Source organism: Vombatus ursinus, unplaced genomic scaffold, assembly GCF_900497805.2.
Source record: "Vombatus ursinus unplaced genomic scaffold, bare-nosed wombat genome assembly UNPS02007284.1, whole genome shotgun sequence".
Classification (NCBI taxonomy): domain Eukaryota; kingdom Metazoa; phylum Chordata; class Mammalia; order Diprotodontia; family Vombatidae; genus Vombatus; species Vombatus ursinus.
The window spans coordinates 27,076,259-27,102,640 of NW_020947062.1; the positions used below are offsets into that span (position 1 = coordinate 27,076,259).

Here is a 26,382-nt window from a genome sequence, read left to right on the forward strand (position 1 = left end):
TAATACAGCCTACAAACATTTTTCTTGGACATTTAGAAATATCCAAACAGTTCTGAGCTGGGTTTTCTTTTCTTGAGTGGACGGATGCACATGTATGCTATAACATTAATAAGAGCAAGTTAACAAAAACAAAGCTGAATGAATTTAGAATCTTGCTTTTTTTGTTTTCCAAACATAGAGGAAATAATGTCAGAAAAGAAATGCAATTCTGAGTTAGACTTTATGAAAAGAGTTGAGCCTAAGATGAAATTGAATGGTTGCACTGAAAAAATGTTTTAAAATGCATGTGGAAAAAAATGCATGTGGCCCAATCCCATATTATTGTAATAGCAATTAAAATAAACTTTGCCTTTAGGAAAAGCGTTAAAAAAATTTTATGAATAGTCTTACTTTTGAAAGCTGTCTCCTTGCCTCTTCAGCTGCATACCCAGAAGAACCAAATCTCTCAAATAGTGATTTTAGTGAACCATCCCTTCCATAAGCAGAATCTAGCTAAATGCATGAATTTTGTTGCTTTTTTACTAGTTTTCTCAAAAAGAGAATAAACTAGGGAACAAACAGATGCCATGCAGTGCACACAAGGATAATACATGGTGGTAAGGATCATTCAGGATTTACTAAAGGCTGCTTCTGGATTCTGAATGGTACCCTTGTTACCTGGAAATGTTTTCAGTGTAAGTTTGGCATTAACTTGCTGGAACAGGAGAAAGAATCTGTCCTTTCACAGCTGCCAGTTTCCATCTGTTTATCCCAGACTAGTTATAGTATGTAGCGATGTAGACACCCATTCAGTCTGCACTGCCCATTGACAGGTCCCTGTGGCTTCAACTGAAAAAAAAATCCACAACAGAGCACCATGCTCAGTCTTCTTTTAATGCTGTTCAGATTTGGAAAAAAGCAGTTTGCCAGCTGACCCTCCTCCAAGATATATATCACACTAATGATCTAAATGATATCAACTGTCTTTTAGAATTTCCTGGCACACCTTACTCATTATGGGCAGATGGTTATTTTTCAAGTTATCATGGCCCTATTCTAAGCATCTTGATTTGATGGCTTAAAAACCAAAACATTTGAAGATTAAGATTAAATGCCAGGTAGATATAGGTATACTTTAAAGTAAAAAATCAAGGCTGCTGGAAGTACTCGATCTTTTTTCCCAAAAAAAAATAGCCAGACTAGAATTTTGTCTTCTTATTTGGCAGCAGCAACATCACTGTAGTTAAGAGAATTAGTTTTGCCCACCATGGTTAATTGTTATCGGGGGTTCTTCTGCAACCCAGGACTAAAGGGGGGGGAATAACCTGTTTCATTTTATTTTTTTTTCCAGTTCTCTCAGGCCAGGCACATCACAGCCCTTTGAAACGATCTGTATCCCTTACCCCACCCATGAATGTGCCAAACCAGCCTCTAGGACATGGATGGATGTCTCATGAGGACTTACGAGCTAGAGGACCCCAGTGCATCCCATCCGATCATGCCCCCCTGTCTCCACAAAGCAGTGTAGCCTCTTCAGGAAGTGGTGGGAGTGAACACTTAGAAGATCAGACTACTGCTCGTAACACATTCCAAGAAGAAGGTAGTGGTATGAAAGGTGAGTGAAAAAATAAGAACCCACTTGAAGAGATTACCTCACTTTATTTATAGTTAGAAGCCTAAAGGGAGAGTAGAGTCAGTCAGTCAGAGGAAAGTCTCCCAAGGTCTCAGTAGTGACAGCAAGCTTCCATCCCATCCTTAAAGAACTCTGAAATGTGGTCATGTATTCCCTGCATAGGGCTGCAGAAACCAGAGGAAAGAGAGGTCAATGTAGCCTTTTAACCGTTGGCTTCCAGACTAACTACATGGCTTACGTATAGCAGGAGTGATAGGGCCTGCTATGGCAGATATACACATCCTTCAGAATATGCTGTGCTACTATGGTGTGCTACCTTTTTCTTTTAATCAAGGAGTTGTCAATAATTTAGAAAAAAATTTACTTTGATTGTTGATAGCGAAGAGTTGAATTGGTGCTTCCTTTTCCCCTTATTGTCCCCTTTTATCCAAAGAACTCTTTAAACTCTTTTCTGTGCATCTGTTTAAGGACATGAGCATACCACTAAGTGTCTGGGTAAAACTGTTAAGTATGATAGCCAGATCTGAAGATATAGATGATAGCCTCTGTGCAGCATAAACAAATGCTCCAGCACTTACCAATCAATTCACTCTCTTCACAGACATTTAGCAGAATCAACCAGTCAACAAGCATTTATTAAGCTTTTACTATGTGCTAGATGATGTGGCTACAAAGATAAAAAATGAAACAATGCCTGCTGTCAAGGAGATTCCGTTCTATTGGGGACTCAATGTGTACATATATAAGTATTTACAGAATAAATTATACAGAACAAATGCAAAATAAATTCAAGCTAGTTAAGGAGGGAGGGTACTAACACTTGAGGGATCAAGAAAGGCTCTGTAGAAGATAATATTTAAGATGTATCTTGAAAAAAGAGGAGGAGGGGCAGCTAGGTGGAGCACTGGATAGAGCACCAGTCCTGAAGTCAGGAGGACCTGCGTTCAAATCCGACCTCAGACCAAACACTTGACACTTACTAGCTGTGTGACCCTGGGTAAGTCACTAAACCCCAATAGCCTAAAAAAATTTTTTTAAAAAAAGAAAGAAAGAGGAGGAGATGAGAAAGAAGTGCATTTCAGGCATGGGTAATGGCCAGTGTAAAGACATGGCAATGGGGAATGGTGCCATGTATTCAGAACAGATTAAAAACAAATTTAATTAGAATGTAGAGTGAGGAAAGGGAAATAATATATAGTGAAGCTGGAAAGATAAGTGCTAAGGAGTTTATATTTTATCCTAGAGGCTATAGAGACCACCTTGAATTTATTGAGGAGGATAGTAAAATGGCCAGATCTGTGCTTGAGGGAAATCACTTTAATAGCTGTGAGGAGGATGGATTATAGAGAGACTGGAGGCAGGAAGAACAAATAGGAGTCCATTGCAATAGTGCAGGGAACAGATGATGAGGGCCTGAACTAAGATGTTATGACTATGTGAATAGAGAGAAGAGCAATCAGATGAGAGGGGTGTACCTGAGATAAAAACAGCGAAATTTGCTCACTGAGTAGATAGTTAGCAGAATGGTGAGAGTTAAGGGTAAGACCAAAGTTTAAAACCCAGAAGACTGGAACAATAGTAGTTTCCTTGACAAAAATAGGAATGTTTTTAGAGGGGTCAGATTGGAGGGAAAGGTAATTCTTTTTTGGATATGTTGAACTGGAGGTATCTCCGGAACACGTAGTTTGAAATGTCCAGTGAAGAGTTGGTGATGTGAGACTGAAGCTCAGAGAGAGACTGAGTTCTGGAAATATGTATGTATCTGTGAGTCATCTGCATAGAGATAATAATTAAGTCCATGGTTGCTGCTGAAGTCACCAAGAAAGAGAATGGAGAGAGAGAAGAGAAAAGAACCCAGGACAGAGCCTTAGGATACATTTACAGATAGAAGACTCAGTGTGGTCGATCATCCAGCAAAGGAATCTGAGAAGGGGTTGTTAAATAGGTATGACGAGAGCCAGGAGAGAGTAGGGCATAAAAACCAAACAAGTGAGAGGAGATAGTGTCATAAATGTCAAAAGCATCAAGAGAAGTCAAGGAGGATGAGGAACTGAGAAGCAGTCATTAAATTTGGCAATTAAAAGACTGTTGGTAATTTTGAAAAGAAAAGTCTCAGTTGAGTGATGAGGTCAGAAGGTAGAAAACAAAGGGTTGACAATTAAATGAGAGTATAGGAAGTAGAATCAATGACTGTCGACAGCTGTTCCTAGGAATTTGGATAAGAAAGAAAGGTGAGTTAAAGGATAATAGCTTGAGAGGATGATGAGGCCAAGTGACAGTGGTTTGTTTGTTTTTTTATTATTATTTGTTTGCTTAGTTTTTTAAGGTTGAGGGGAGATTTGGGCATGTTTGAAGGCAATAGGGAAAGAAACAGTAGAATTTGAAATCTAGAGAGAAAGAATGGATAGTTGAGAAGGATAGTCTCTTAGAGACAGAGATGTGATCAAGGATTCAGGACAGTTCATTATCAGACATTGGAGTAAAGGAGAAGAAAGAGGAGGAGGATGGTCAGGGATTTTAAGATGAAGACAAGAGGAAGCTCATGGCAAATGGTCTCAATTTGCTCATTAAAGTGAAAGATTTGGTGCTCAACTGAGACAGTGGGAGAAAGAATAGGTGTGAGTGACTTGAAGCTTCAAACTGCTTCTGTGGGGTGTGGGATAAGGAATCAATTAGAAAGGAGATAAAAGGGTTGTCTTGCTTTACAATGAGGGAAAGCTGAAGCTACATAACATAAATTTGTTTCAAAAATCTTCAACAAACAGGAATATTTCCACACACAAAGGCCAGAAAAAGTGGATTATCTAGAAAATCATGACTCTATTATATACAGATATATGTGTGTGTGAATTTAATATGGTCATACCAACCTTGCCCTGCTTTTCTTTGTTCCCTTCTGAACTTCCTTTCTTGTGTTATTTAAATGATCAATGATGCTATTTTCTTTCTTTTCTCTTATTTGCATCACTATCACTACCTCCACTCTTCCCTTCAAATTCTCCCTACCCCTCAAATTAAAAACTTTACCTTATAGCAATTGTATATGGTTAAGCAAAGCAAATTTGTGTAGTATTGGTCATATCTGAAAATGTATTCTGTACCTGTTGTATTACCTCTCCACTAAGACTGATAGGAATGCTTCTTTATCAGTCTTTTAGAGATATGATTGGTTTTTGCATTGATCAGAGTTCTTAAATGTTTAAAATTCTTTTCCCTTACAATGTTGTGATCTTATATGAAGAGTTCTCTTGGTTTGTTCATTTCACTTTGTATCTATTTATACAAGTCTTTTCAGGTTTATCTGACTCAGTCCTTTTTATTTATTTATTTTTATGGCGCCATACCATACCATTACATTCATTTTCTGTGCTTGATCACATGAATTTGTAGTGATCTCTGTGTGACCTCCTACAGCTCCAACCAGTAACATGCGAGTAGGAATGAAGGTGGCAGATGGCAGGAGTAATCAAGGGTTTGAATTGGCAAGGGACAAGTGGAGATAGAACAAGAGGAAATGGGATTCTGGAGTAAAGAGAGGAGTGTGGCTAGAAAGAGAAGAAAGTGAAGTCAGAGGAGCAGTACAAAGGTCGTATAAGGTCATGATGAGGGCAAAGAATAGGATTTCCAAACTGCTCATGGGAAGTTCAAAGGAAATGTGTATAACTTAGATCTATAGCTATGGAGTTGCTTGCACACCTAGAAATCCTTAGGGGAAACTGCTTAACAGATGTAAACTAAGAATAATTTGAGGAGGATGATATATTAGTCAGAGCTCATAAAAAGTGTTAGTGAGTGGATGGATGAAAAGCAGTTATTAAGAGCTTCCCATGTGCCAAGCATTGTGTGAAGTATGAAGATACAAATAGAAAAGTGAGACAGTTGCTCCTCTCAAGGAGCTCACAATCAAATCAGAGAAGGCAACACATGTAAGAATGATTCAGAGTTTTTCCCTGAATTTCAATGATATGAAAAAGGTTTCCCAGTTCTGTGGTTTTAATTGAAAATAATATCTGATGGAAGACTAAATACTGAGCCCCACTGAACTGTTGAGGAAGCAGAGCACATGAAGCTGTGATGTGTAAGATTATCCAGGTGGCAAATGCTGGCTGGTCCAGGAAAAGGGGGCCGACAGGCAGTTTGCTTTAGCTGAAGTCTTTTCTCAAGTGTCATCCAGTCTAGAGCTGTTTCTGAGGTGTGTCATGTTCCAAATTGCAGTTCCTGTACCGTGTGGAAGATCTTTCTGGTTTTTTCTCTTGTTTGCAAATGGGTCTTGAGAAATTGGCCTTTGAAGGACACTAAACATAAAGCTAAAGAATTATTTTGGCTTATAGAGAAATAGTGCCTTCTTTCCTCTTAACCATTCTTAGGGGAACATTTAACATTTTTCCCCAAACTAGCAATCCACTCCAATCCAAGCCTACAAACATTTATTAAGGGTTAACAATGGGCGTGGCCCTGAGAATGCAAATACAAGTCATAAAACACTTCCTGTCCTCAAGGAGATTATTATATTCTACTGCAGCTCAGGTGTCTTATCTATGAGTCTGAAGTACCCTTAGGTTCATGACAGTGCACTAATTAGTAATATGATAATCTTTTTTAACTGGGTCATAAATAACCTGAGTATCAGGTGTTGGCTACTTCAACTCAGCTTGACTATTTGTGAAACAGGGTCGTTGAATGGCTTTGAGAAATCAGACTGTTGCAGTAACCATTGCTTTTGACTACCTTCCATGTGGGGGTTCAATATCTTAAAAAATCATATTTCCAAGAAAATGTGAGTCTGCACTTATAACTTGCAAGATTGTTTTGCAGGAATCCTCTGACCTACCTAATGAGCGTAGGTAATACTAGAATGTAATTTAATGTAATAGAATGACAAGTAATAAGGAGTATTAATTAACTAAATCAGTATTTTGTTTTTATACAAGGGGCAGTTTATCACCCTGCACTGGACCATTGGTCCTGTAAAAATGGGCAAGAATATTCACTTTATGTGTGGTTGTTCTGGTGTGAGTACTGAATGAATGTTATGGATAGCCTTTTATGTGGAGAAATGCACATGAGAGCAGTACATGAGTGTTCAAGAAACAAAGCTACTGAGAGTCTACAGATATCTCAGAGACTTGTTAAATTTTGCAGTCTAGCAAATCCAGGCACTTTTTTTTGCTTTAGTTTTTTTTTTTTTAAACAGCATTGGGAGAATGGTCTTATAAAATGGACACATTAGGGGATAAATGACTACCTCTCCATGTCTTCCCATATTCTTCCAGTTCTCTCCCCATACTTCTGTGAAAAGTTTGAACTAGGGTATTTATAAAAGCCTCATCAGCAAGCTAAGTAAAGAAAATGTATAGTCAATTATGTGTAGAAAAGATAAGAAAGATTCTTTTTGTGAGAAAAGCACATTTACTTCTGGTTTGGCACCATTTCCTTGTATAGGACTAATTACTTTCCCCCAGTGGCCAGATTGAATGACATAACAACGTATCTTAAAGCAATTGAATGAGTGATACCCTACTCCAACATGGAGAAGACAGCTTATTAATAAATTATTCTCCAATTAGTTCTTGGATATTCTTTATGGGTTATCAGAATAACTATGAAGAAGTGGCGCTAAACACCTTCAATCCCAAGGTCCTGTGATGTGTCTCATTTCAAAGTGTGAATGTCAGTTTAAAATCTTTAAATTCATTTAAAGTTTTTGTGTACTGGCTTGAAGAGGAAATAGGAAACAAATTGGACTGCCTCTAAACATAGCTTTTCTCTTTGAGAAGTTTGGGGAGGGGTGTGTACATGTATATGTATATGTGTACATATAAACATACATATATGCTCCCTCTCTTTCCCTAATGTCTTATTAATTTTTGCAAGTATTATTTTAAGCTACTTTCTTGTTTACTTCAGTGTGCTACCTTCTGTTTGCAATTTTTCCATATGCCTACTTTATAAGAATAACAAAGAATCTTTATTAGAGTTTGTAAGGATTCCCAAATCTACAGGAAAAAAGTCTCTGCCTTCTTGGGAAAATAATAAAAATAACCATAATGGAATTCAATTTTTAGTGAATTAATCTTTTCTTATTCACAATGAGGGCATAGCTAACTTTTTCTCTATATTTGATTCACTCTTTACTCTATAAACTAGGTAGGCCTTGATCCAGATAATGTGACTCAGATGTACAAACACTGCGTTTTAAAGTCCCTCTTAAGGAGAAGATATTCAAGATCCCACAAATAAACATGTTTTTCATTCTTTCATTTTACATGGAGATTGAATTCACCACCTTCTCTTCCTAGAACCATCAGAGACTGCTATTTGATGGTCACCCATTTCTTTCCCAAATAGACCAACTTTTGGATTCAAAAGTTTATCATCACCATCCTGTCTGCTTTCCTTCTTTTTACTTATCAGCAAAGGCCAACATAAAAGTTTGTGTACACTGTAGCACAAATTTTATGTGCCTTGAAATAATGGTGATGTTAATACTGAGAAAGGAATAGAATTAGTCTACTTGAAGTAAAGAAAATAGGAAACTGAACTGAATATTCTCCTCTTTGATATCCCCTGTGGAAAGTGCAGTTTGTACTTGTTTAAACCAAATGTGTGTTGGGTAAATATTTTTTTCCATTTTGTTCCTGTATATGATTACAGTCATCCTCATTGCTAGTTTATATGCATGTAAATGATTGGTAACACTGTACTAAACCTTGAAACATGAAGCTTGCGTTAAATTGAGAGGTTGTAGCAATATGAAATGTCAGAAACAGCAGCCCTATAGCTAACTTGGTAGAAAGTATTTGAGGAAGGGATAGGACCAGGGACAAGACTGTTCTGAAATTTGCTACTATTTTAAGCAACGTTTTCTAATATTAGCTTTTTGTAAGAGAATAAGCATTTATTAAGTGCCTATTATATGCCAGACAGTATAATAAGTACTTTACACATATTATTTCATTGTATCTATAAATGCAATATAAAATTGTTGTGTTATTTAGTCATTTTCAGTCATGTCCAATTCTTTGTGACCTCAAGATATTGGAGTGGTTTGCCATTTCCTTCTCCAGATCATTTTTACAAATGAGGGAACTTAGGCAAAAAGGGATAAGTGACTTGCCTAGGTTCACAAGCTACTAAGTGTCTGAGGTCACATTTGAACTCAGGAAGATGAGTCTTTCTGACTGTAGGCCTAGCACTTTATGCACTGTGCTACCTAGCTGTCCTTAGATAAAGTAGATCATTTGTAATATTTTCACGTTGTTTTCTTCATTGCAAAAAAGAAAAAAGCCTCTTGCTCTTGAAATTGGTTCAAATGGTTAGAAGTGTGGTGTAGGGAAATAAGTGTTGAATGTAGAGTTGGAAAACCTGAATTGGAATCCTTGGTCTGTCACTAATTGTGCTGAGTAAATCTCTCAGCATTCCTTTCTCTATCCATAAAATGAATAGGTGGTTTTGGAGGTTCCTTCCAGTTCTAGTTTTTTTAGTCCTATATTATGCTGGAAATGCTTGCCTCTGGTTACTTCTTCAGAGTACGGTTAGGAAACATTTCCTGGAAGATATGGACTTCTTTCTCTAGAAAAAGGAATTTCAGACAGAAATCTCATGTCACAAAGGACCTAATTAAATTAATTAAAGTAATATGTGACTAGTTACAACTATCATTAGAAATTAATATATAGGCAGAGTTTTGCTTTCCCACACACTGACTTGAATTCATTTATTTACCTTAATCATAAGCATTTGGTAAATTTGCTTAATTTTCTTTCTTACAAATTACCAGCATATTACTTGTAGACACATATTTTGGTATGTTCAGGGTTGGATTCCAAAACAAGTTAAAAGTCCTAAATTCTTCGAACTGGGAATTCCAGAAACTCCCAAAAGTCATGATGCTTTTAACCTTTATTCATAAGACTGAAGCGCTTTATGTGTAGTAGTGTAGGGTACATGGAGGTTTTTCATGGCTTGTTAAAATGTTGTCTTTGTAGAACTGAATGGAAGAATATCAAACCTAACTGAAAGGCAAGCAAGAATTTAAATTATCTGTGCTCATTTAGTCCATCTAGATAGACGTTTCATCAAGACTGAACAGTCTTTGCTCATCTAAAGGGCACCCTGTGTGTCTTTCCGTAAAGGGTAGACAGTTGAGGCAGCATAATGTGGCTCACAAAGAAACGTCCTTGAAGTCATAAAGTCCTAGGTTCAGGTCCCATCTCTGATATATACCAGCTATGTAACTGGGCATGTTGTTTAAACTCTCAATGCCCTAGGCAACTCACTGTGACCATAAATATAGGGTTCTTAACCTTTTCTTTGGCATGGACCTCTTCAGCAGTCTGGTGAGGCCTATGTTGTTGCTATTCAGTTGTTTCAGTCATGTCTGACTCTTAATGATCACCATTTAGGGTTTTCTTGGCAAAGATACTGGAATGGTTTGCCATTTCCTTCTCCAGCTCATTTTACAAATGAGGAAACTTAGGCAAACAAGGTTAAGTGACTTGCCCAGAGTCACACAGCTAGTAAGTATCTGAGGTCAGATTTGAACTCATGTCTTCCTGACTCCAGGCCTAGCACTCTATCCACTGTGCCACCTAGCAATGGACTCCTCAGAATAATATTTGTAAATGCATAGAATAAAATACATAGACTACAATGAAAACCAAATATATTGAATTACAATTTTCAAAGTATTTTTTTAAGTTCATGGGTCCTTAGGTCAGAACTTATGCTATAAAACCATTTGCCAATTTGTAGCACTAAAGGGAGTTTCTACACCAAAGTTCCTTGTATACTAATGAAATTCCATGTCCATACTTCTTTCCAAAGTGGTAGAATGTCCCCCTAAAGACTTTCAGTTATACTTCCTAAGCAGCTTACTACACCTATGAGATGTGACAGAGTAATGCTATGGTCTTAAAGATAGAAGAAGATACTTTTATCTTTTATTTCAATCAGCCAGTCATTCATTAAAAAATTACTATGTGCCAGGCACTATGCTAGGCCTTGGAGAATGGTAGGGATACAAAAAAATGAAATAATCCTTATTTGCAATGAGCTTACATTCTATTAGGAGTAAATTGTAAGTACCCATGTAAGTATATATAGCATAAATATAAATAAATGCAAAATAGTTTGGGAGGGAGGGTGTTGGCATCTTTGGCCAATGAAATTGAAATGGGCTTCTTAAGGGTATTGTTATATCATTGCAATTGACTTCTTGATAGAGCTTTTTCCTCTTACTTTTCTCTAAATATCCTTTAATTTACCAGTCCTTCATTAATTGGCTTTCCTCTTTCCTTGTCTTGCTCTTTAGTTGAAAACTCCCTGATATCATGCTCCAGTCTGTTCTTCTTTACTCCACTGTCTGATAATTGTGTGGCCTCCACATGCCTTTCATCCCATCCCCTCCTGTCTTCTCCAATAGATTGTCCTTTCAGTTATCCCTTCTTTCTCTCTATCTTTCATTCTCACCCTGTTTCTTCCCTACTGCCTTTAATCATGCCAAAGTCTCCCCTTATACTTAAAAACTATCACTAGATTCTACCATCCCCTCAAGCTATCATCCTTTATTTTACTTTTCTTTCTTAGCCAAATTCTTAGAAATAGATATCTACACTCATTGCCTCTGCCTCCTCTCTTCTCACTCAGTTCTCAACCCTCTGTTATCTTCCTCCTGACTTTATCACTCAGTTGAGACTTCTTTCTCCAAAATTATTAACAATCTTTTAATTGCTTAATCTGATGGTTGTTTTTCAGTCCTTATACTCTTTGACCTCTCTGCTGTTTTTGACACTGTTGACCACTCTCTTCTCCTGGTTATTTGCTTCTCTGGGTTTTCATAAGACTTCTGTTCTGGCTCTTCTCATACATGTCTGACAGCTCCTTCTCAGATCCCTTTACTGGATGATCAGTCTGACCCTATCCTAAGGTTCTGTCCTGGGCTGTTTTCTCTGCTCTCTTTCTACTCTCTTTCTTATTGACCTCAGTAGCAATCATGACTTTAATTTTCATCTCTACACAGCTGATTCTCAGATATTCAATCCAAGTCTCGCTGAGCTCTAATCCTGCATCACTAACTTCCTGCTGGACATTTTGAATTGAATGTCCCAGAGACATCTTAGTCTCAACAAAACATAACTCGTTATTTTTACCCCAGAATTTAATTTTAATGAAAGAATAAAAAAAAAACCTTATTAAATGCTAAGTAGGTGCCAAGCAGTATAAGTAAGTGCTAAAGATACAGATATAAAAAGTGAGACATTCTTTGCTCTCAAGGAGCACAGTCTTCTTAGAGAAGAGAGCACAAATTAGAAGATTTAGATTGCAAGGTGGATGGAAAGGCTTCAGAGGTCCTAGACGTATGTTAACTAACCAGATGCCAGTGCCTAGGGATCTGGAAGACATAGTGGCAGGGCAGATCATAGGGGTTGGTGACCCTCTATCTTACCAGAAGGTGCCTCTCAGATCGTCAAGCAGTGTGAGCAACCATGTCATTCTTCCCTCTTCCCCCTGTGGTCTGGGGCCTTGGGAAAGGGAGAAGGGTGAAGGAAAAGAAGCAGGAAAGGTTCTGCCATTTGCAATTCTTCCCACCAAGCCACCCCAAGGATACCATTATCCTTGTAATCTCACAGGTTCCTAACCTTGGTGTTAGCTCCAACTTCTTGCTCTCTTTCCCTTACGTTTCCACTCAGATTCCAAATCTTGCTGTTTTTTACCTTCATGACTTCAATTGCATCACCTCCATGACATATCTCCCATCTGACCTCTTCTCTTTAACAAACACAACTCCTCTCTTGATTTAGATTGTCATCACCTCTTGACCAGATTAAGGGCTTCATACTTTGTCTTCCTTCCTTAAGACTCTTCCCACTATAATCCATCCACTTCAGATGCCAAGGTAATTTTCCCTATAAATAACCATTCTCCTATTCAGTAAATTCCAGTGACTCCCTCTTGCTGCTAGGATAACATAAACACCTTGGTTTGATTTGTAAAGCCCTTCACAACTTAGCCCTAATCTATCTTTGCCCATTGTATATCATCCTCTTCCCTTTCTTATTCTGCAATCCAGCAAAATACACATAGTGCTCCATCTTCCATCTCTGTGTCCCTATGCCTGGAATATACTCTAGACTCACTTCCACATCATGAAATTCTTATCTTCCTGAAAACACAAATGAAGTACAACTTTCTACATGAAACCTTTCCTTATTCCCCCAACTGCTGGTACCCTACCAAACTAATTTATGTATAACTATATTTATTTTTCAATACCTCATTCTTTTTTTCTTCATTCTTTTAGATGTGTTTGTTGTCTTTCCTGTTATTCTTGAGAGTAATAGTTGTTTTATTCTTTGTATTTGTATCTGTGGTGCTTTGCACAGTGCCTGGCACATAGTAGGTACTTAAATGCTTGTTGATCCATTGATTGATTGCAGGTGTAATGCATTCAATTCAATCCTTTTCTTTCTATTGTTTCTGATGCAGGACTATTTAGAGGTATTTTTGGAACTTCATCTTCTTGCAAGGAATTCCTCATGGAAGTTCTCATAGGATTTAAGGGCTTCATACTTGTCTTAGAGCTCACTTTCCACAATGGAAAGAGCTCTGGATTTGGATCAGGGTGCAAGGAATCGAAGCGTAGGGCTGTCTTATCCTATATGCTACCTGTTTGAAGCTTGGACCTGTTTCATCTATAAACTGAGGGGTTGGGGTGGGTTGTCACTAATGACCACTAAAGATCCTTTTAGCTCTATATCTCTGATGATCCAACACACTAATAATAGCTGACCCATATAGCACTGTAAGGTTTGCAAAGTAATTTATATGCATTATGTTGTTTGAGCCTTAAACAACCTTGTGGAGTAGGTGCTATGATTATCCCCATTTTACAGATCAGGAATTTGAGGCTGAGAGAGGTTAAGTGATTGACCAAGGCCACATAAGTAGTAAACAACAAAGGAAGCCAGGAATCAAGTCTTCTAACTCCAAATCCAGTGATTTTTTTCCCTTACTTTTTCTATTAAATTACATTGTTGATTCATAAGTAGGAGATCTGGACATCCCTTGGGATGACAGATCAGAAAAATAGATTATGTTTGTGACAGTATATGATGGTAGAGAGGGTAAGGAGCTATGGAAGGTGTTGACTTTTCACCCTGTAACTATTGTTGATCATTGAAGACAAGAGCTAAGAATCCCTAGTTGTAACTTGAAATCAAAAATGTGAATGTGACTTTGTTTTCATTACCTTTCTGTATCCCAGTTTATCTAATCTGCAAAATGGAAATAAATAAGAATCCTTATCCCCTGCCTACCACAGATGGGGAAAAATTCATGCAGCTGTCAGAAATGAACACTTGAATTTGGACAGATGCAAGGCGCTTCTCCCCACCCCCCACAAAAAATAAAAATCTGCGCTCTCAGGAATAAGACACCTGTTGAGGGAAAGAAAGCTCATTAGGTTTATGGTCAATGGCTGGAAGTTCTTTGATATGGGAAAAGCTTGATTATTCTGGTGTCAGAATTTGGTCATTATGAACCTTGGGTGGTAAAAGTTTCATGTATGTATGTATATATATTTATGTATATATGTATATATAAAATTATATATAGCACATATCTCAGGAATGTACCATTTGGTTCAGCAGTTGTCCTTTTTGCACAGAGCAAGGGAATCCTTGGGTTACCTAATGTGTTTGAACTGTAATGGCTGTATTAATGAGAACCCTTTAACTGCTCCATGGCTCAGTTAACAAAGCAGCCCTGTTAAAATTGCACAACTGTGTGGTAGCCATTGTTCAGGAGCCCAGCAGGGACATACCCCTTCAAAAAAAGGATCAACTTCCCTAGGAAATGGGGAAATTTTTTTCCTGTTTTCTCCCCCAAAAGAGTTTAATAGATTTAAAAAGGGAGATCCTGGTTTAATTATTGTTGCTCATTTGAGGTTTAGCATCTGGACTTTGAGGAAAAAAACCTGGGTGTTCTGTTGTTAGGACAGTGTCTTGGTCAGCCAGCATCTTGCAAAGTCCTGCATCCAAAGAATTTGGATTTCTGGCCATGAAGGAATAGTCAAAACTTTTAGGAAATGTTCATTTTTTATGTTCCAAGGACTGATGAAAGGAAGGTGCCCCACACAACTTATAAAATGATAAAAAGCAAAGGTGTATGAGTTTAAGATACAGAACTTTATTCTGCCTTTTTCTCCTCCTCAAGTAATGTTATGATAAGGATCAGTTAGTCAATAAGCATTTATTAAATGCCTAGTTCCAAATTGGAAAAGATCTATACCAGAGCAGAAATCTGGTCTTCAAGGAGTTCAAAAAGAACTTAAATGCCCCAGGCCTATGTTAGGACTATCCAGGAGCACTGAAGCATTAAGGTTTTCAGTTTTTGTATGTCAATCAATCAATCAATAGACATATATTAAGCTCCTACTATGTGCCAGGCACTGTACTAATTAAGCCTTGGGTATGTAGTAGTTCTATGGTGCTATATTCAGAAATGTCTATTCTTCAGCCTAGGTGTTGAGTAGAGGATTAAGGCTCCCCCAGGTTTCTGGTAGACTGTGTAAGCCCTTGTTGCTGAAGCACTAGTTAATTGGCCGCACAGCTCAGCAGCGTGTTATATGACCCTGTTAGTTGTGTCTTTAGTTATTGTGCAAGAAATGGCCTTAAAACAGAAAGGTCACCCACTGACTATTTGGCCTCATGGGGTCTACTTTTATACTCTTTAGGGGTAAAATTATATCATATTGTGAACTTGATGTAGCCAGACATATCTACACCAGGAAACCATGTTTTTGAGAATGGCAACTTGTGTTTTTCCAAAATAAGTTTAATACAAACTTGGGACCTATGGACTAAGAAATAAACATCTGCTTGACCTGAATTAGTAGGCTATAGTTAAGCTGATGGCTAGTTACTTTGTAAAGTAAAATGATGGTCAGAATAGATCCAGAGAAAATGACACCAAATTCTTGAACTGGCACTTCTAGAACCAACCACACTTGAGATTAGGTCACAGTTACTGTTGTTCAATCGTGTCCAACTCTGTGACCCCATGGGCCATAGCATGCTAGGCCCTTCTATCCTCCACTATCTCCCAAAGTCTGTCTAAGCTCATGTTTATTGCTACCATGACATCATCTATTCATCTCATCCTCTGCTGTCCCCTTCTCCTTTTACCATCAATCTTTCCCAACATCAAGGTCTTTTCCAATATTCTTTTTCCAATATGCTTTTTCAGTATTCTCCATCTACTATCTTTTTGTCTCTATGCATGTAATGGGAAGAAGGGCCCTTGCTGACAAGCTCTAGAAAGATTTATATGAATTAATATTTTCTGCGAAATGTCATTTGCAGTGAAATGAAGAGATTCAGTATTAAAAAAAAAAGTAGGTGGATATTGTGTAGAAGTATCTGTGAATCCTTGGAATGCCATTTGGGCATCTTTTAATGTATTTAGTTTTTTATCATTATGTTTAGAAACTATTTCTCAATTAGAAAACTTACATTTGCTTTGGGGTGGGTTGGGAACCTGATCATAAAAGCTTTTTTATACCAATCACCAGGTCCAACCAAACATACAAGTGTCTTGTAGTGATTGCTCTCCTTCTTTTTGCCCTTCCACTTAGGAAGAATCTAGATCAATGTAGTAATTTAAGTTTAAACCACTTTTCTGAACTTATGTTGAAATCAATAGTTGATCTGAGCAAGTAGGTGACTCAGTAGATAGAGGCCTGGACCTGGAGTCAGAAGACCTGAACTGAGATTTTATCCCAGACACTTGTTAACTATGTAACCCTGGACAAGTCACTCAAATTCTTCTGCTAACCTCAGTTTCCTCATCTGTGAAATAGTAACAATAATAGCACCTCCTTCCCAGGGTTATTGGGAAGATCAAACAAGATGATATTTGTATACTATTTACCAAAAAAAGGTAATATTTGTAAAGCATTTTGCAAACCTTATAAATGCTTTATAAATATGTACTGTACTTATTTGAGAGAAAACCAGAGCTTTTTAATACAAGTTATCCCCTATTATATTTTATATTGACACCTCTTTTAAAGCAACATTTCTGACCTCAGAAAAATCAGAAACTTTCTATTTGTGGCCCCTGACAACAGCAGAAGAAAAAAAAAAAACTTTGTTCCAAGTATGTTATAGTACGGATTCTTTTGGGGGTATAGGTTTGACCATATCACTCTCAAATTTTGTGATTTTGTAGTCTCACAGTAATTATCATGAATGATGATCTGATGCTTTGCCATTTCAAAATACTTTGCAGTTATTATCTATTCATATCATTCCTGACCAGTTATGGCCTTATGTATATGTTACAGGGAGAGAAACTGAAGGTGGTATAATGGTAACCTAGGCTGGAGCATGCAGGGGACCTCATCCCAGGTCTGCCACTAGCCATGTGACCTTGAGAAGTCATTTAACTTCAGTGGGTCTTAGTTTCCCACTTTAGAAAATACAAGGGCTGGAAAAGTTGATTTCTCAGAGCCTTTGTAGGTCTAAAATTCTATGACAATGAAGTGATTTAGGTGAATGCCTTGTCTTAGTTGTGTTCATAGTAAGATTATATAGCTTTTTATAAAATTACTTTTAACATGGTTTTAATTTAACTTGATTGGCTAGTTTTTAAGTCTGAGATCTTTAACTCATCAAATTTAATAGTCATTTCAGATCAGAAAAGGATTCATTGTGAAAGAGAGTCATTTAGCTGTATAATCTGACTTGAAAACAGCTCACTAGCCCATTGGTTTCTTTTGGGTCCCCTCAAATGCCTTTGATTCTAAATCGTTGGTTGGTTTATTTTTTAACATACCCCAAAATAATCAACTTCATTCCATGCTTTGGAGGAAAAAGTAACAAAAACATCCCTAGCCATTACTCATTTACTATTCTTTTGATCCGAGTACCCTATAGTCATAGTTTACACAGAGTAAAAAGATAGACTCAATTACAGTAGTCCTACTACATAGTACAATGACTGTACTCCTACCCCCACAGCTTTGTAGAAGTAGGAGGAACAGTCCCAACATATGCTTGTCCGACCTGAAATCTTAAAAAGGAATATATTGAGGCAGCAGGTAATTTATGGATTACTAATAGTAAGTTCTTAATAAATGCTTGTTGACTGACTGACAAATGAATTTTTGCCATAGCCATGATCAAGTGGTTCATCCAGAGTATTGTTTTGTGTTATTATGCAGGACACTTGGGAAATCTGAAGATGAAATGAATATCAGGTTGCATAGTAGAACATGTAATAACAGAAATTTCTTTCTCTCTTTCCTGCCCTCTTCTTCTTTCATTCTTTTCCTCGCATCTACCTTCCCATTCTTATTTTTTTTAATCTTCTTTTCTCCCCTTTATTACTCCCCATCTTTCTCATCTCTGATCCTATAGATGTTCCCGCCTGGTTAAAAAGCCTCCGCCTGCACAAATATGCTGCGCTTTTCTCCCAGATGACCTATGAGGAAATGATGGCTCTCACGGAATGCCAGCTAGAGGCTCAGGTAGGTTCCTGTCTTATGGCTAAATCCTTTAAGATTGGGCACCAAGTTAGGGCATGGCATCCTGGTCCCAAGTAAATCCTGTTTGAAATGACTCCTTTCCCACATAAGAGGCCTGACCTGCCTGCAAGTCATTTCTAAAATCACGCCCAGCCTCGTCTTTTAGTTTGTAGAGTTTACTGTGTTTTAATTTATACCAGCTTTTCTGCCACCACCATTAATAACTTGGGTTAGCCAATGAGATTTGGACGTTCTTTGCTTGTTTTTATTAGCCTTCTACATTATACTTAGGAGCCAACTTCTTCCCTCTCCCTAAAAAGCATCTTTTCAAAAGTGACCCTGCCAGAGGCAAGCCAACAGAGTCCCTAAAGTCCCTAAGAATGAGTGTGTTTCCTTCCATGCTGTGCTTGTGTAAATAGACTTGGCTGTTGTCTTTGTTTCTTCTTGGTTAAAATCCTGTTTGCATGTTGTGAATTTACTTCAGTTTCCTCTGAACAATGATTTAGATGAATTAATGAACATAATGGGCTAATAATACTTTCCTTGCAGGAAGAGGATATTAACAATATTTTTGGTGTCCCTGATTTCAACGTGTACCTCCCAGAAGATCGCTAGCTTTAACTTCTGTTTTCAGTGCCCTCAGCTGACCTCTTAAGACTTGGTTGAATATCAGCACTGAGAAACTAGACAATGTTGAACTCAGTGCAATTCTGCCAGAATCATGAAGTGCACTGATTTTTAACTTTCGTTCCACCCACATATTTTTGGATGCTGGATTGCTCAATGGGATATTGGGGCTGATGAGAGGACCATTTCTAAGAACAAATTTTTTGTCTGGGTCAGAACTGGGGGAGGGAAGGAGGGAAGGTTCCCAGGGTCATAACTTGTTAAACATGAGTGACACAGAAAGAAGGGCAAGAGTTTGGCAGAAACTACTCAGAATATTTTAATCCTGTTGAACCACTGACCAGTATAGATAAAAAAACATAGTACCCCATGATTTATCTCAGAAAGTAGACTCATTTTTCGATAATGTCTTCTTTATCCAACTCAAAGGGATATCCCTGCCCTTTCCTTCCTCAAAAAGGGCTTCTTTGGCATAGAGTATAGTTAGTCATGGGAAACTTATATTACAGATGAGATTAGGAAAAGGACTTTCTATTTCTGTACCTAAAGGAGCCATTCTAATGACTTGCACATAGCAGAGACGCTCAGCAAATGTTTATTGAATGATTCTTTGGTCAACCATTGCTTTGGAGCTGAGAAAATGGAACCTCAAATATAGGGCCAAATTGGCCTGGTGCAATCCTGGGCATATCTTGGCACCAATACCTAAAATCTAGATTTTTATCTCCTTTTCTGTTATATTTTCCTTTCTAAAAGAAACAGAAAAGGCTTTTGGGACCACACATTCACACACACACACACACACACACACACACGCACACACACACACACATACACACATACACATTCTGTGTTGTTTAGCATTAGCTGAGAACTGTCAGGAAAGTTTAGAGCACATGAAATTAGATATCTTGGAGAAGCAGAGTAGGTAGTATGATTTGGAATACTTCAAGAATGTGAAAAAATATTATCAATAAAATGATGATTAACTTTTCTTTGTCTGAAGGATTCAGTTTTCTTAAAAGGGCAGGGAGAGAGAGAGAGGGACAAGTTTTACTGCAGAAGGATTTAAATCCTTCTGATAGGTACAGAAGAGTTTCCGTACTATAGAGGCTCTAGCATTAGAATGGATTACTGAGGAAAGAAGTGGAGTAAAATTCATGGGTGTATGACTATTTAAGGACAAAAGAGAAGGAGGAAAGGACTAAATAATATATGAAGTTCCTGCTAGGTTTGGTGATCCTCTGGTTGTTTCTGGTTCTTTTGATGTATTTCTTTGAAAGCTGGTAAAAAAAAATGCTAAAAATTGGTACTTTTCACAATTTAATCTGATTATAGAATGTTACCAAAGGCGCAAGACACAAAATTGTCATCAGCATCCAGAAGCTCAAGGAGAGACAAAACCTGCTAAAGTCTTTAGAAAGGGTAAGTGATATGACATTTCCACCTCCATAATGGAAAAAGTAGCCAAGGAGAAAATCCTTAAATAACCTATTGAGAATATTATTGACAGTTCTTAATTCTAACCCTAACCAGATTCAGAAAATTAAAGTATTGCAAAATCAGATCTTCTATGTCATAGGTACCCCAAATTCTCTCTCTCTCTCTTTCTCTCTTCTCCTCTCCTCTCTTTTCTTTGCACACCTAAAATTTGCCTTATTAATTATCTCTTGTCCACCATTGAATAGAAATTTGAAGATAGGGGCAGCTAGGTGGTACAGTGAATAGAGCACTGGCCCTGAAGTCAGGAGGACCTGAGTTCAAATCTGGCCTCAGACCAAACACTTGACGCTTACTAGCTGTGCAACCCTGGGCAAGTCACTTAACCCCAATTACCTAAAAAACAAAAAACAAATAAAAAAAAGAAAGAAAAAGAAATTTGAAGATACACACATGGCATTGGCAACTTGATAGTTCTACACTTATCTTTAAATCTTTACTATTTCATTCAAAAATCATTTAGTAATGTCCTCAGGGAGTTTACATTCTGCAGGTAAGAGATGTGCACATATCCTTCCAAAACATTTCATATTTTCCCAAAGAATAATTGTAAGTTAATTTATCATTATTCAAATGGCAGGCAGCTCTAGAAAATGAAATACTCTTTACTTCCATCTTCACCTCCTTTCCAAACAGGAAAATTGATCTACTCCCTCTTTCTTTTAAGATAATTTTTAAAGAAATTTTATCATTAAACACTAGTTCAAACAACTTAAGTGCTCAAAAATTACATTTAGATGAATTGATTTTAATATGTAAATAACAAATCACCTTTTCAGTTTCTTTCTTTAAGTCTCTATCAGAATTCTGTCTATACTCATTCATTTTTTTTCCTTGTATGATCATATTTAGTTTGCTTTTTTTGGCCTTGCATTTTTCATAAAAGTTTTTCTAAGAAAGAAACTTTCTAAGTTTCTCTGTAATCAATATTTGTCCACCATAATTACTTTAGAGTATTACATTATGTTAATGGACCACAGTTTTCACAATTGTATAAAATGTAGCTTTGAAAACCTAGCTTTTTTGATGTTTTTGATAGCATTGTCAGGGTATTTTCATAACAAAAGTCAAAATGTGTGTTTTATTTTTTACTGCCACATTACTATTTAAGAATATTCTACTAATTGGCAGATCTATGGACAATAAATGGGCACACTTGTTTTACTACAACCCTACCAATGTTAAGTTTCCTTACTTTTAATTATTTTTGCTAATTTGATGGGTGTGAGGAAGTGCCTTAAAGTTATTTTGATTTGTGTCTCTGATTATTACGGAGATTGAATATTTTTCAACTGATTATAGAGGCAATATGATGTAGGGCATAGAACTCAAGCCTTGGAATCAGAAAGAACTATGTTCAAATCCCCTTAGATACTTAGTATTTCTTGCCAACACTGGGCAAGTACTTAAATTCTCTATACCTTAGTTTCTTCATCTGTAAAATGAGGGGGATTGGACATGATGTCTATAAGGACAGATTACAGCTCTAACTGTATGATTCTATGAAAAGTGTCTGTTCATATCTTTTTACCATTTATGGTCAGCTAAGTGATGCAGTGAATAGAGCACTCGCCCTGGAGTTAGAAGCACCTGAGTTCAAATGTGGCCTCAGACACTTCTTAGCTTGTGTGACCTTGGGCAAGTCACTTAACCCTGTTTGACTTAGTTCCTCATCTGTAAAATGAGCTGGAGAAGAAAATGGCAAACCACTCCAGTATTGATTTACCAAGAAAACCCCAAATGGGGTCACGAAGAGTCAGACACAACTGAAACGACTCAACAACAGCAAAAGATGGTGAAGTGAATAGTGTCAGCCTGAAGTCAGGAAGATGAGTCTTCCTAAATCCAAATCTGGCCTCAAATCCATATTAGCTGTGTGACCTTGGGCAAGCCCCTCAGTTCCTTGTCTGATCATGAGCTAAAGAAGGAAGTGGCAAGCCAAAAAAATCCCAGTATCTTTACCAAAAAAATCCCAAATGGGATTACAAAGAGTTGGGCACAACTGAACAGCCCAGTCTTTTTACCATTTATTCAAAGTAGCTCTGGGCTTAACAATTATGATTTTTTCAAAGTTTCTTATATATTTTAGATATCAAGGTTTTATTAATCAAATTTGCCATAAATATTTTCCCCAATATGTTGTTTTTCTTTTAATTATATTCTTTTTAGTTGTACAGAATTTTTAAAAAATTATTTTATAGTCCAGCATGAGAGTTCACATGGCACTGATAGAGAACCAACCCCAAAGTTCAAGTTCAGCCTGGGACATAAACTGTCTTTATGACGCTAAGGAAGTCCCTTAATCTCTCAGTGCCCCCAGGAAACTCTAGAGGACAAGTTGCATAACTGTTGCCAGAATGTTTTGGTAGAAGTTTCCTCAATGGGAGCACTCCTGTACAAGGATAAATTGTTGTCTGGGGGTAAAGATTAGCCTGATACATCTGCCTTTTCCTCAGTAGTTGTCCTCGATACAATTAATCTTCACTCCACAATTAAGATATTCATTCCATTTTCTCCTATCTTTTTTATACATCTTTAAAAGAAATTTAACTTTTCAATCTCTTATCCAAGTGGAATGCTGACAGATAAATGGTATATACTGTGATTCCAAATTCCTTTTCTCATTTAAATAACACAATTTTCTCTGCTCTCTATGAAGGTTAAGACTTTTAACCTTGGTTTTTTTTTTAATTCTATCTGATTGTTTATATCTGAACTCTAACTACCTGTTTAAAACTTATAGCCAAATGTCACCTCCTCATGATTTATAACTAGAATAGTTAATAAAATAACTTAATAGTAATAACTAGATAGCTTATAAATAGGTATACAGGCTGATAGGTGGTGTGGTAGAGAAGACTGCTGGACCTAGAGTCATGAAAACTTTAGTTCAAATCCAGACTCAGACACTAACTGTGGGACCTTGGGCAAGTCACTTAACCTCATTCATCCTAGGCTTCCTCCTATATAAAATGGGGGTAATAATAGCACCTACCCCCCTGGTTTGTTGTAAGGATAAAATGAATTTTTTAAAGTGCTTTGCAAACCTTAAAGGGCTAAACGAATACTAGAGTCATTAGACTCTACCACCACACCCATTTCACCTTTATCCTTATATTCACCTGTTTCACCAGTTTCCCCACTCAGTAATCCACTCTATCAGTTTGTTTAGTCTTCTAATTATTCCACTTACCTTTTCTTCCTTACCTTATACCACAGACTACTTTCTCCTCCTTCCTGAATCTACCTCTTCAGGTTCTCTTCCCTAATCCTTTTATAATCCTTCTTATCTTTAATCATTATCTTTCATCCCAAAAGTAGAATCTAAACCTGTATCCAAGACTGTAGAGTGCTGTTCTTCAATTTTTCATCAATTTTCTCCCCAATTTGGCCAAATTTCTCTACTCCAAATTCAATTTCTACACAAGTCATCTACATGGCTTATTCAGTCAAAGTGCTTCTTTGTCTACGCCCACCACAGAAACTGGAAGTGGAGAATCAACAACATTTTTGCCAAATACTTTTATTAAATAATGGATCATTTTTGGGGGGTTTTGTTCCTTGTGCCTGATAGCTTTGCCAGCTTTTCCTTTCAGTTTTGTTGTTGTTTTATCATTTTTTCAGTCATGTCCAGCTCTTCATGACCTCTTTCAGGATTTTCCTTGGTAAAGATACTGGAATGGTTTGCCATTTCCCTCTTCATCTCATTTTACAGATGAGGAAATTGAGTCAAATAAGGTTAAGTGACTTACCTAGGGTTACCCACCTACTCAGTGTCTGAGGTCAGATTTGAACTCAGGTCATCCTGACTCCAGGCCTGGCACTCTATTCACTGTGCCACCTAACTACCCCCTTTTAAGTTTAGGATGTTCCTTAATATTTTAATGTACTTATTTTTCCATTTAATTTGCATTATGATTTTTCCTAGTTCAATAAAGAAGTCCCATGTCCCTTTTTATATTGATTGTCAATAATTCAATAAATAACAGCTGGTAATGCCTTTACAAGTATGAACCTTCTCTGAGTGGATCAGAAGGGGCAACCCCATTGGCTGATGGAAGATGGCCACATTCCCTGAAGAGCCTTAAAAGATAGCTTGAGAATCAGTTTTAAGTTAATGCAAGCCAGGAGCCACAAGTGAAAAAAGAACCTGGACCCTGTGAGGGGACCATTCTTGAGTAGGGAAGAGGAAAATTCTTTTTCCTCCCCTCAACCAAATCAGCCAAGTCATTTTAAAGTAGAGTTACTTAACCACTAAGACATTGCATCTACCAGGGAGCACAGATTCATATACCAAACAGACATGGATACCATAGAGATACTAACTTGAAGAAAGAATCAACTTCCTCCTTTATGTGAATGGGACCTCTGGCAGCTGAGAAGAGCACTGACTATGGAATAAAGAGAGAACTAGCTCTGGCAATAAATGATCAAGTTGCAGAGAGGAGCAGAACCTGGGAACCTAGCTGAACCACCTACTAGGAATGAAGATGTCCCTAGGGTAGGGGCTTTGTAAGGACTCTAGTAGGAGAGAAAAGATCTTGTAGTTCTGGAGTTGTGAGTTGCCCTAGCTACATATAATCCCTAAATGTTTGCCTCACCAACATTGTGCTCTATATGTCCGTGCCCTCTATCCTCATGTATTTGTGGGAGAATGTTCCTCAGCTTTATGAAGGGATATTTTTTAGCTGTTCTTCTTAGTGTGCCAACTTGGTAAATGCCTTTACTAAAAGCTAATTATGTTTAGTTGACTGTTAATGGAAAGCACCTTGGTGGGAACTTGTGAGCTATAGTTTTGGAAACAGAGCCTTGAAATAGTAACTACCCGTCTGGGGACCAAACTCACTAGTTTGGGTGTGAGGGTACCATATTCTTTGCTCTCCATTCCATCTTCCACCCAGCTTCCAAAGTGATTTTTCTTCAGTACATATGAGATCACTCTCCTACTCAATAAATTCTAGCTCCCTTTTGACTTTAAGATAAAATATAAATTCTTTTTGTTTTTTAAAATCCTTTGCAACTTGACTACACCTGTCTGTTCAGACTCATTACACATTACTGCCCTTCTGACTCTCTTTAGCCTAGCCAAATCCACCTTTTTTATGTTCTCCATCTCTCATCTCTGTGCCTTTGTACTCTCTGTCCCCTGTGTCAAGTATACTTCTTCCTCATCTCTACTTCCTAAAATCCTTCAATATCTTCAAGACCCAGCTGAAGCACCATCTTTTACATGAAAGCTTTGCTGATCCCTCCAACTTCTAGTGCCTTCCCTAACTACTTTAAATTTAACTCCCTTATATTTATTTTACATTTATTCTGCATATACATACATATAATCTCCTCTGTTAGAACATAAGCTCCTTGAGAGTAGGGCTTGGTTCATTGTTTTTTCTTTATATAGCTGATACCCAATAAAATACTTGGCATGTAGTAGGCACTTAACAAATACATGTTGTCAGATTAATTGGTAGAGTGAATTCACAAAATTTAGCACGTCTTAAGGCCCAGAGGGAAATAAGTTGGCTTTAAAGCAATTTAATAAATGCTTTCTCTCCGTTTTATTTCCATGAGGTTAAGATTTCATTGAAATTGGTGCTTGGGTAAAGGTTAAAAATAGTGGGAGGCTTTATGAGTATTTATAATAGAGATATACTTACTGGTAGGTAGTCTCTTGGCCTAAGGTTATGGAAGACTCTCCAGAGGAAAAAGTTATAAGGTTTAGGGTAAGGGAAAAAAATCTATGAATTAGTGCACAAGTTTTTGCAGAGCTAAAGATTTTTTTTCAACTATCTGTAAAGATGGCCATCATTACACATTAGTGATATTTTGAACTGCTTCTGTAGTTAATTGATAGATTGCTTTTTTCTGTAGTAACATATAATAAATATCTGCTACTACAAAGAAATTTGATAACCGCAAATTAAGAATAGCCTAATAACTGATCTTGTTGTTTTTTAATTCCTTGACCAAGAAGTTTGCTGGAAAAGTTGTATAATTACTATCATACTTAAGGAAATAAAACTATTCCTTTGAGGACAATTCAGAAATACTTTTCTCTCCTCCCCCTCATCCTCATATTAGTTGGAATAGGAAATTTTTCAAGTACCAAAATTGG

General features: G+C 37.2%; 1 protein-coding gene across 5 annotated transcripts in view; it reads left to right on the plus strand.

Moving 5' to 3' along the window:
* The window catches only part of SAMD4A (sterile alpha motif domain containing 4A), a 284,216-nt gene that overhangs the window by 197,466 nt on the left and 60,368 nt on the right, over positions 1-26,382 (plus strand). For 4 of the 5 annotated variants that reach the window (XM_027849105.1, XM_027849108.1, XM_027849107.1 and 1 more), the window contains exons 4-6: positions 1,331-1,594; positions 18,034-18,143; positions 20,106-20,192. In XM_027849105.1, the coding sequence (XP_027704906.1) occupies positions 1,331-1,594; positions 18,034-18,143; positions 20,106-20,192 (461 nt within the window). The remainder of the gene's footprint in view (positions 1-1,330; positions 1,595-18,033; positions 18,144-20,105; positions 20,193-26,382) is intronic. The other variant, XM_027849109.1, reaches the window with a different exon arrangement.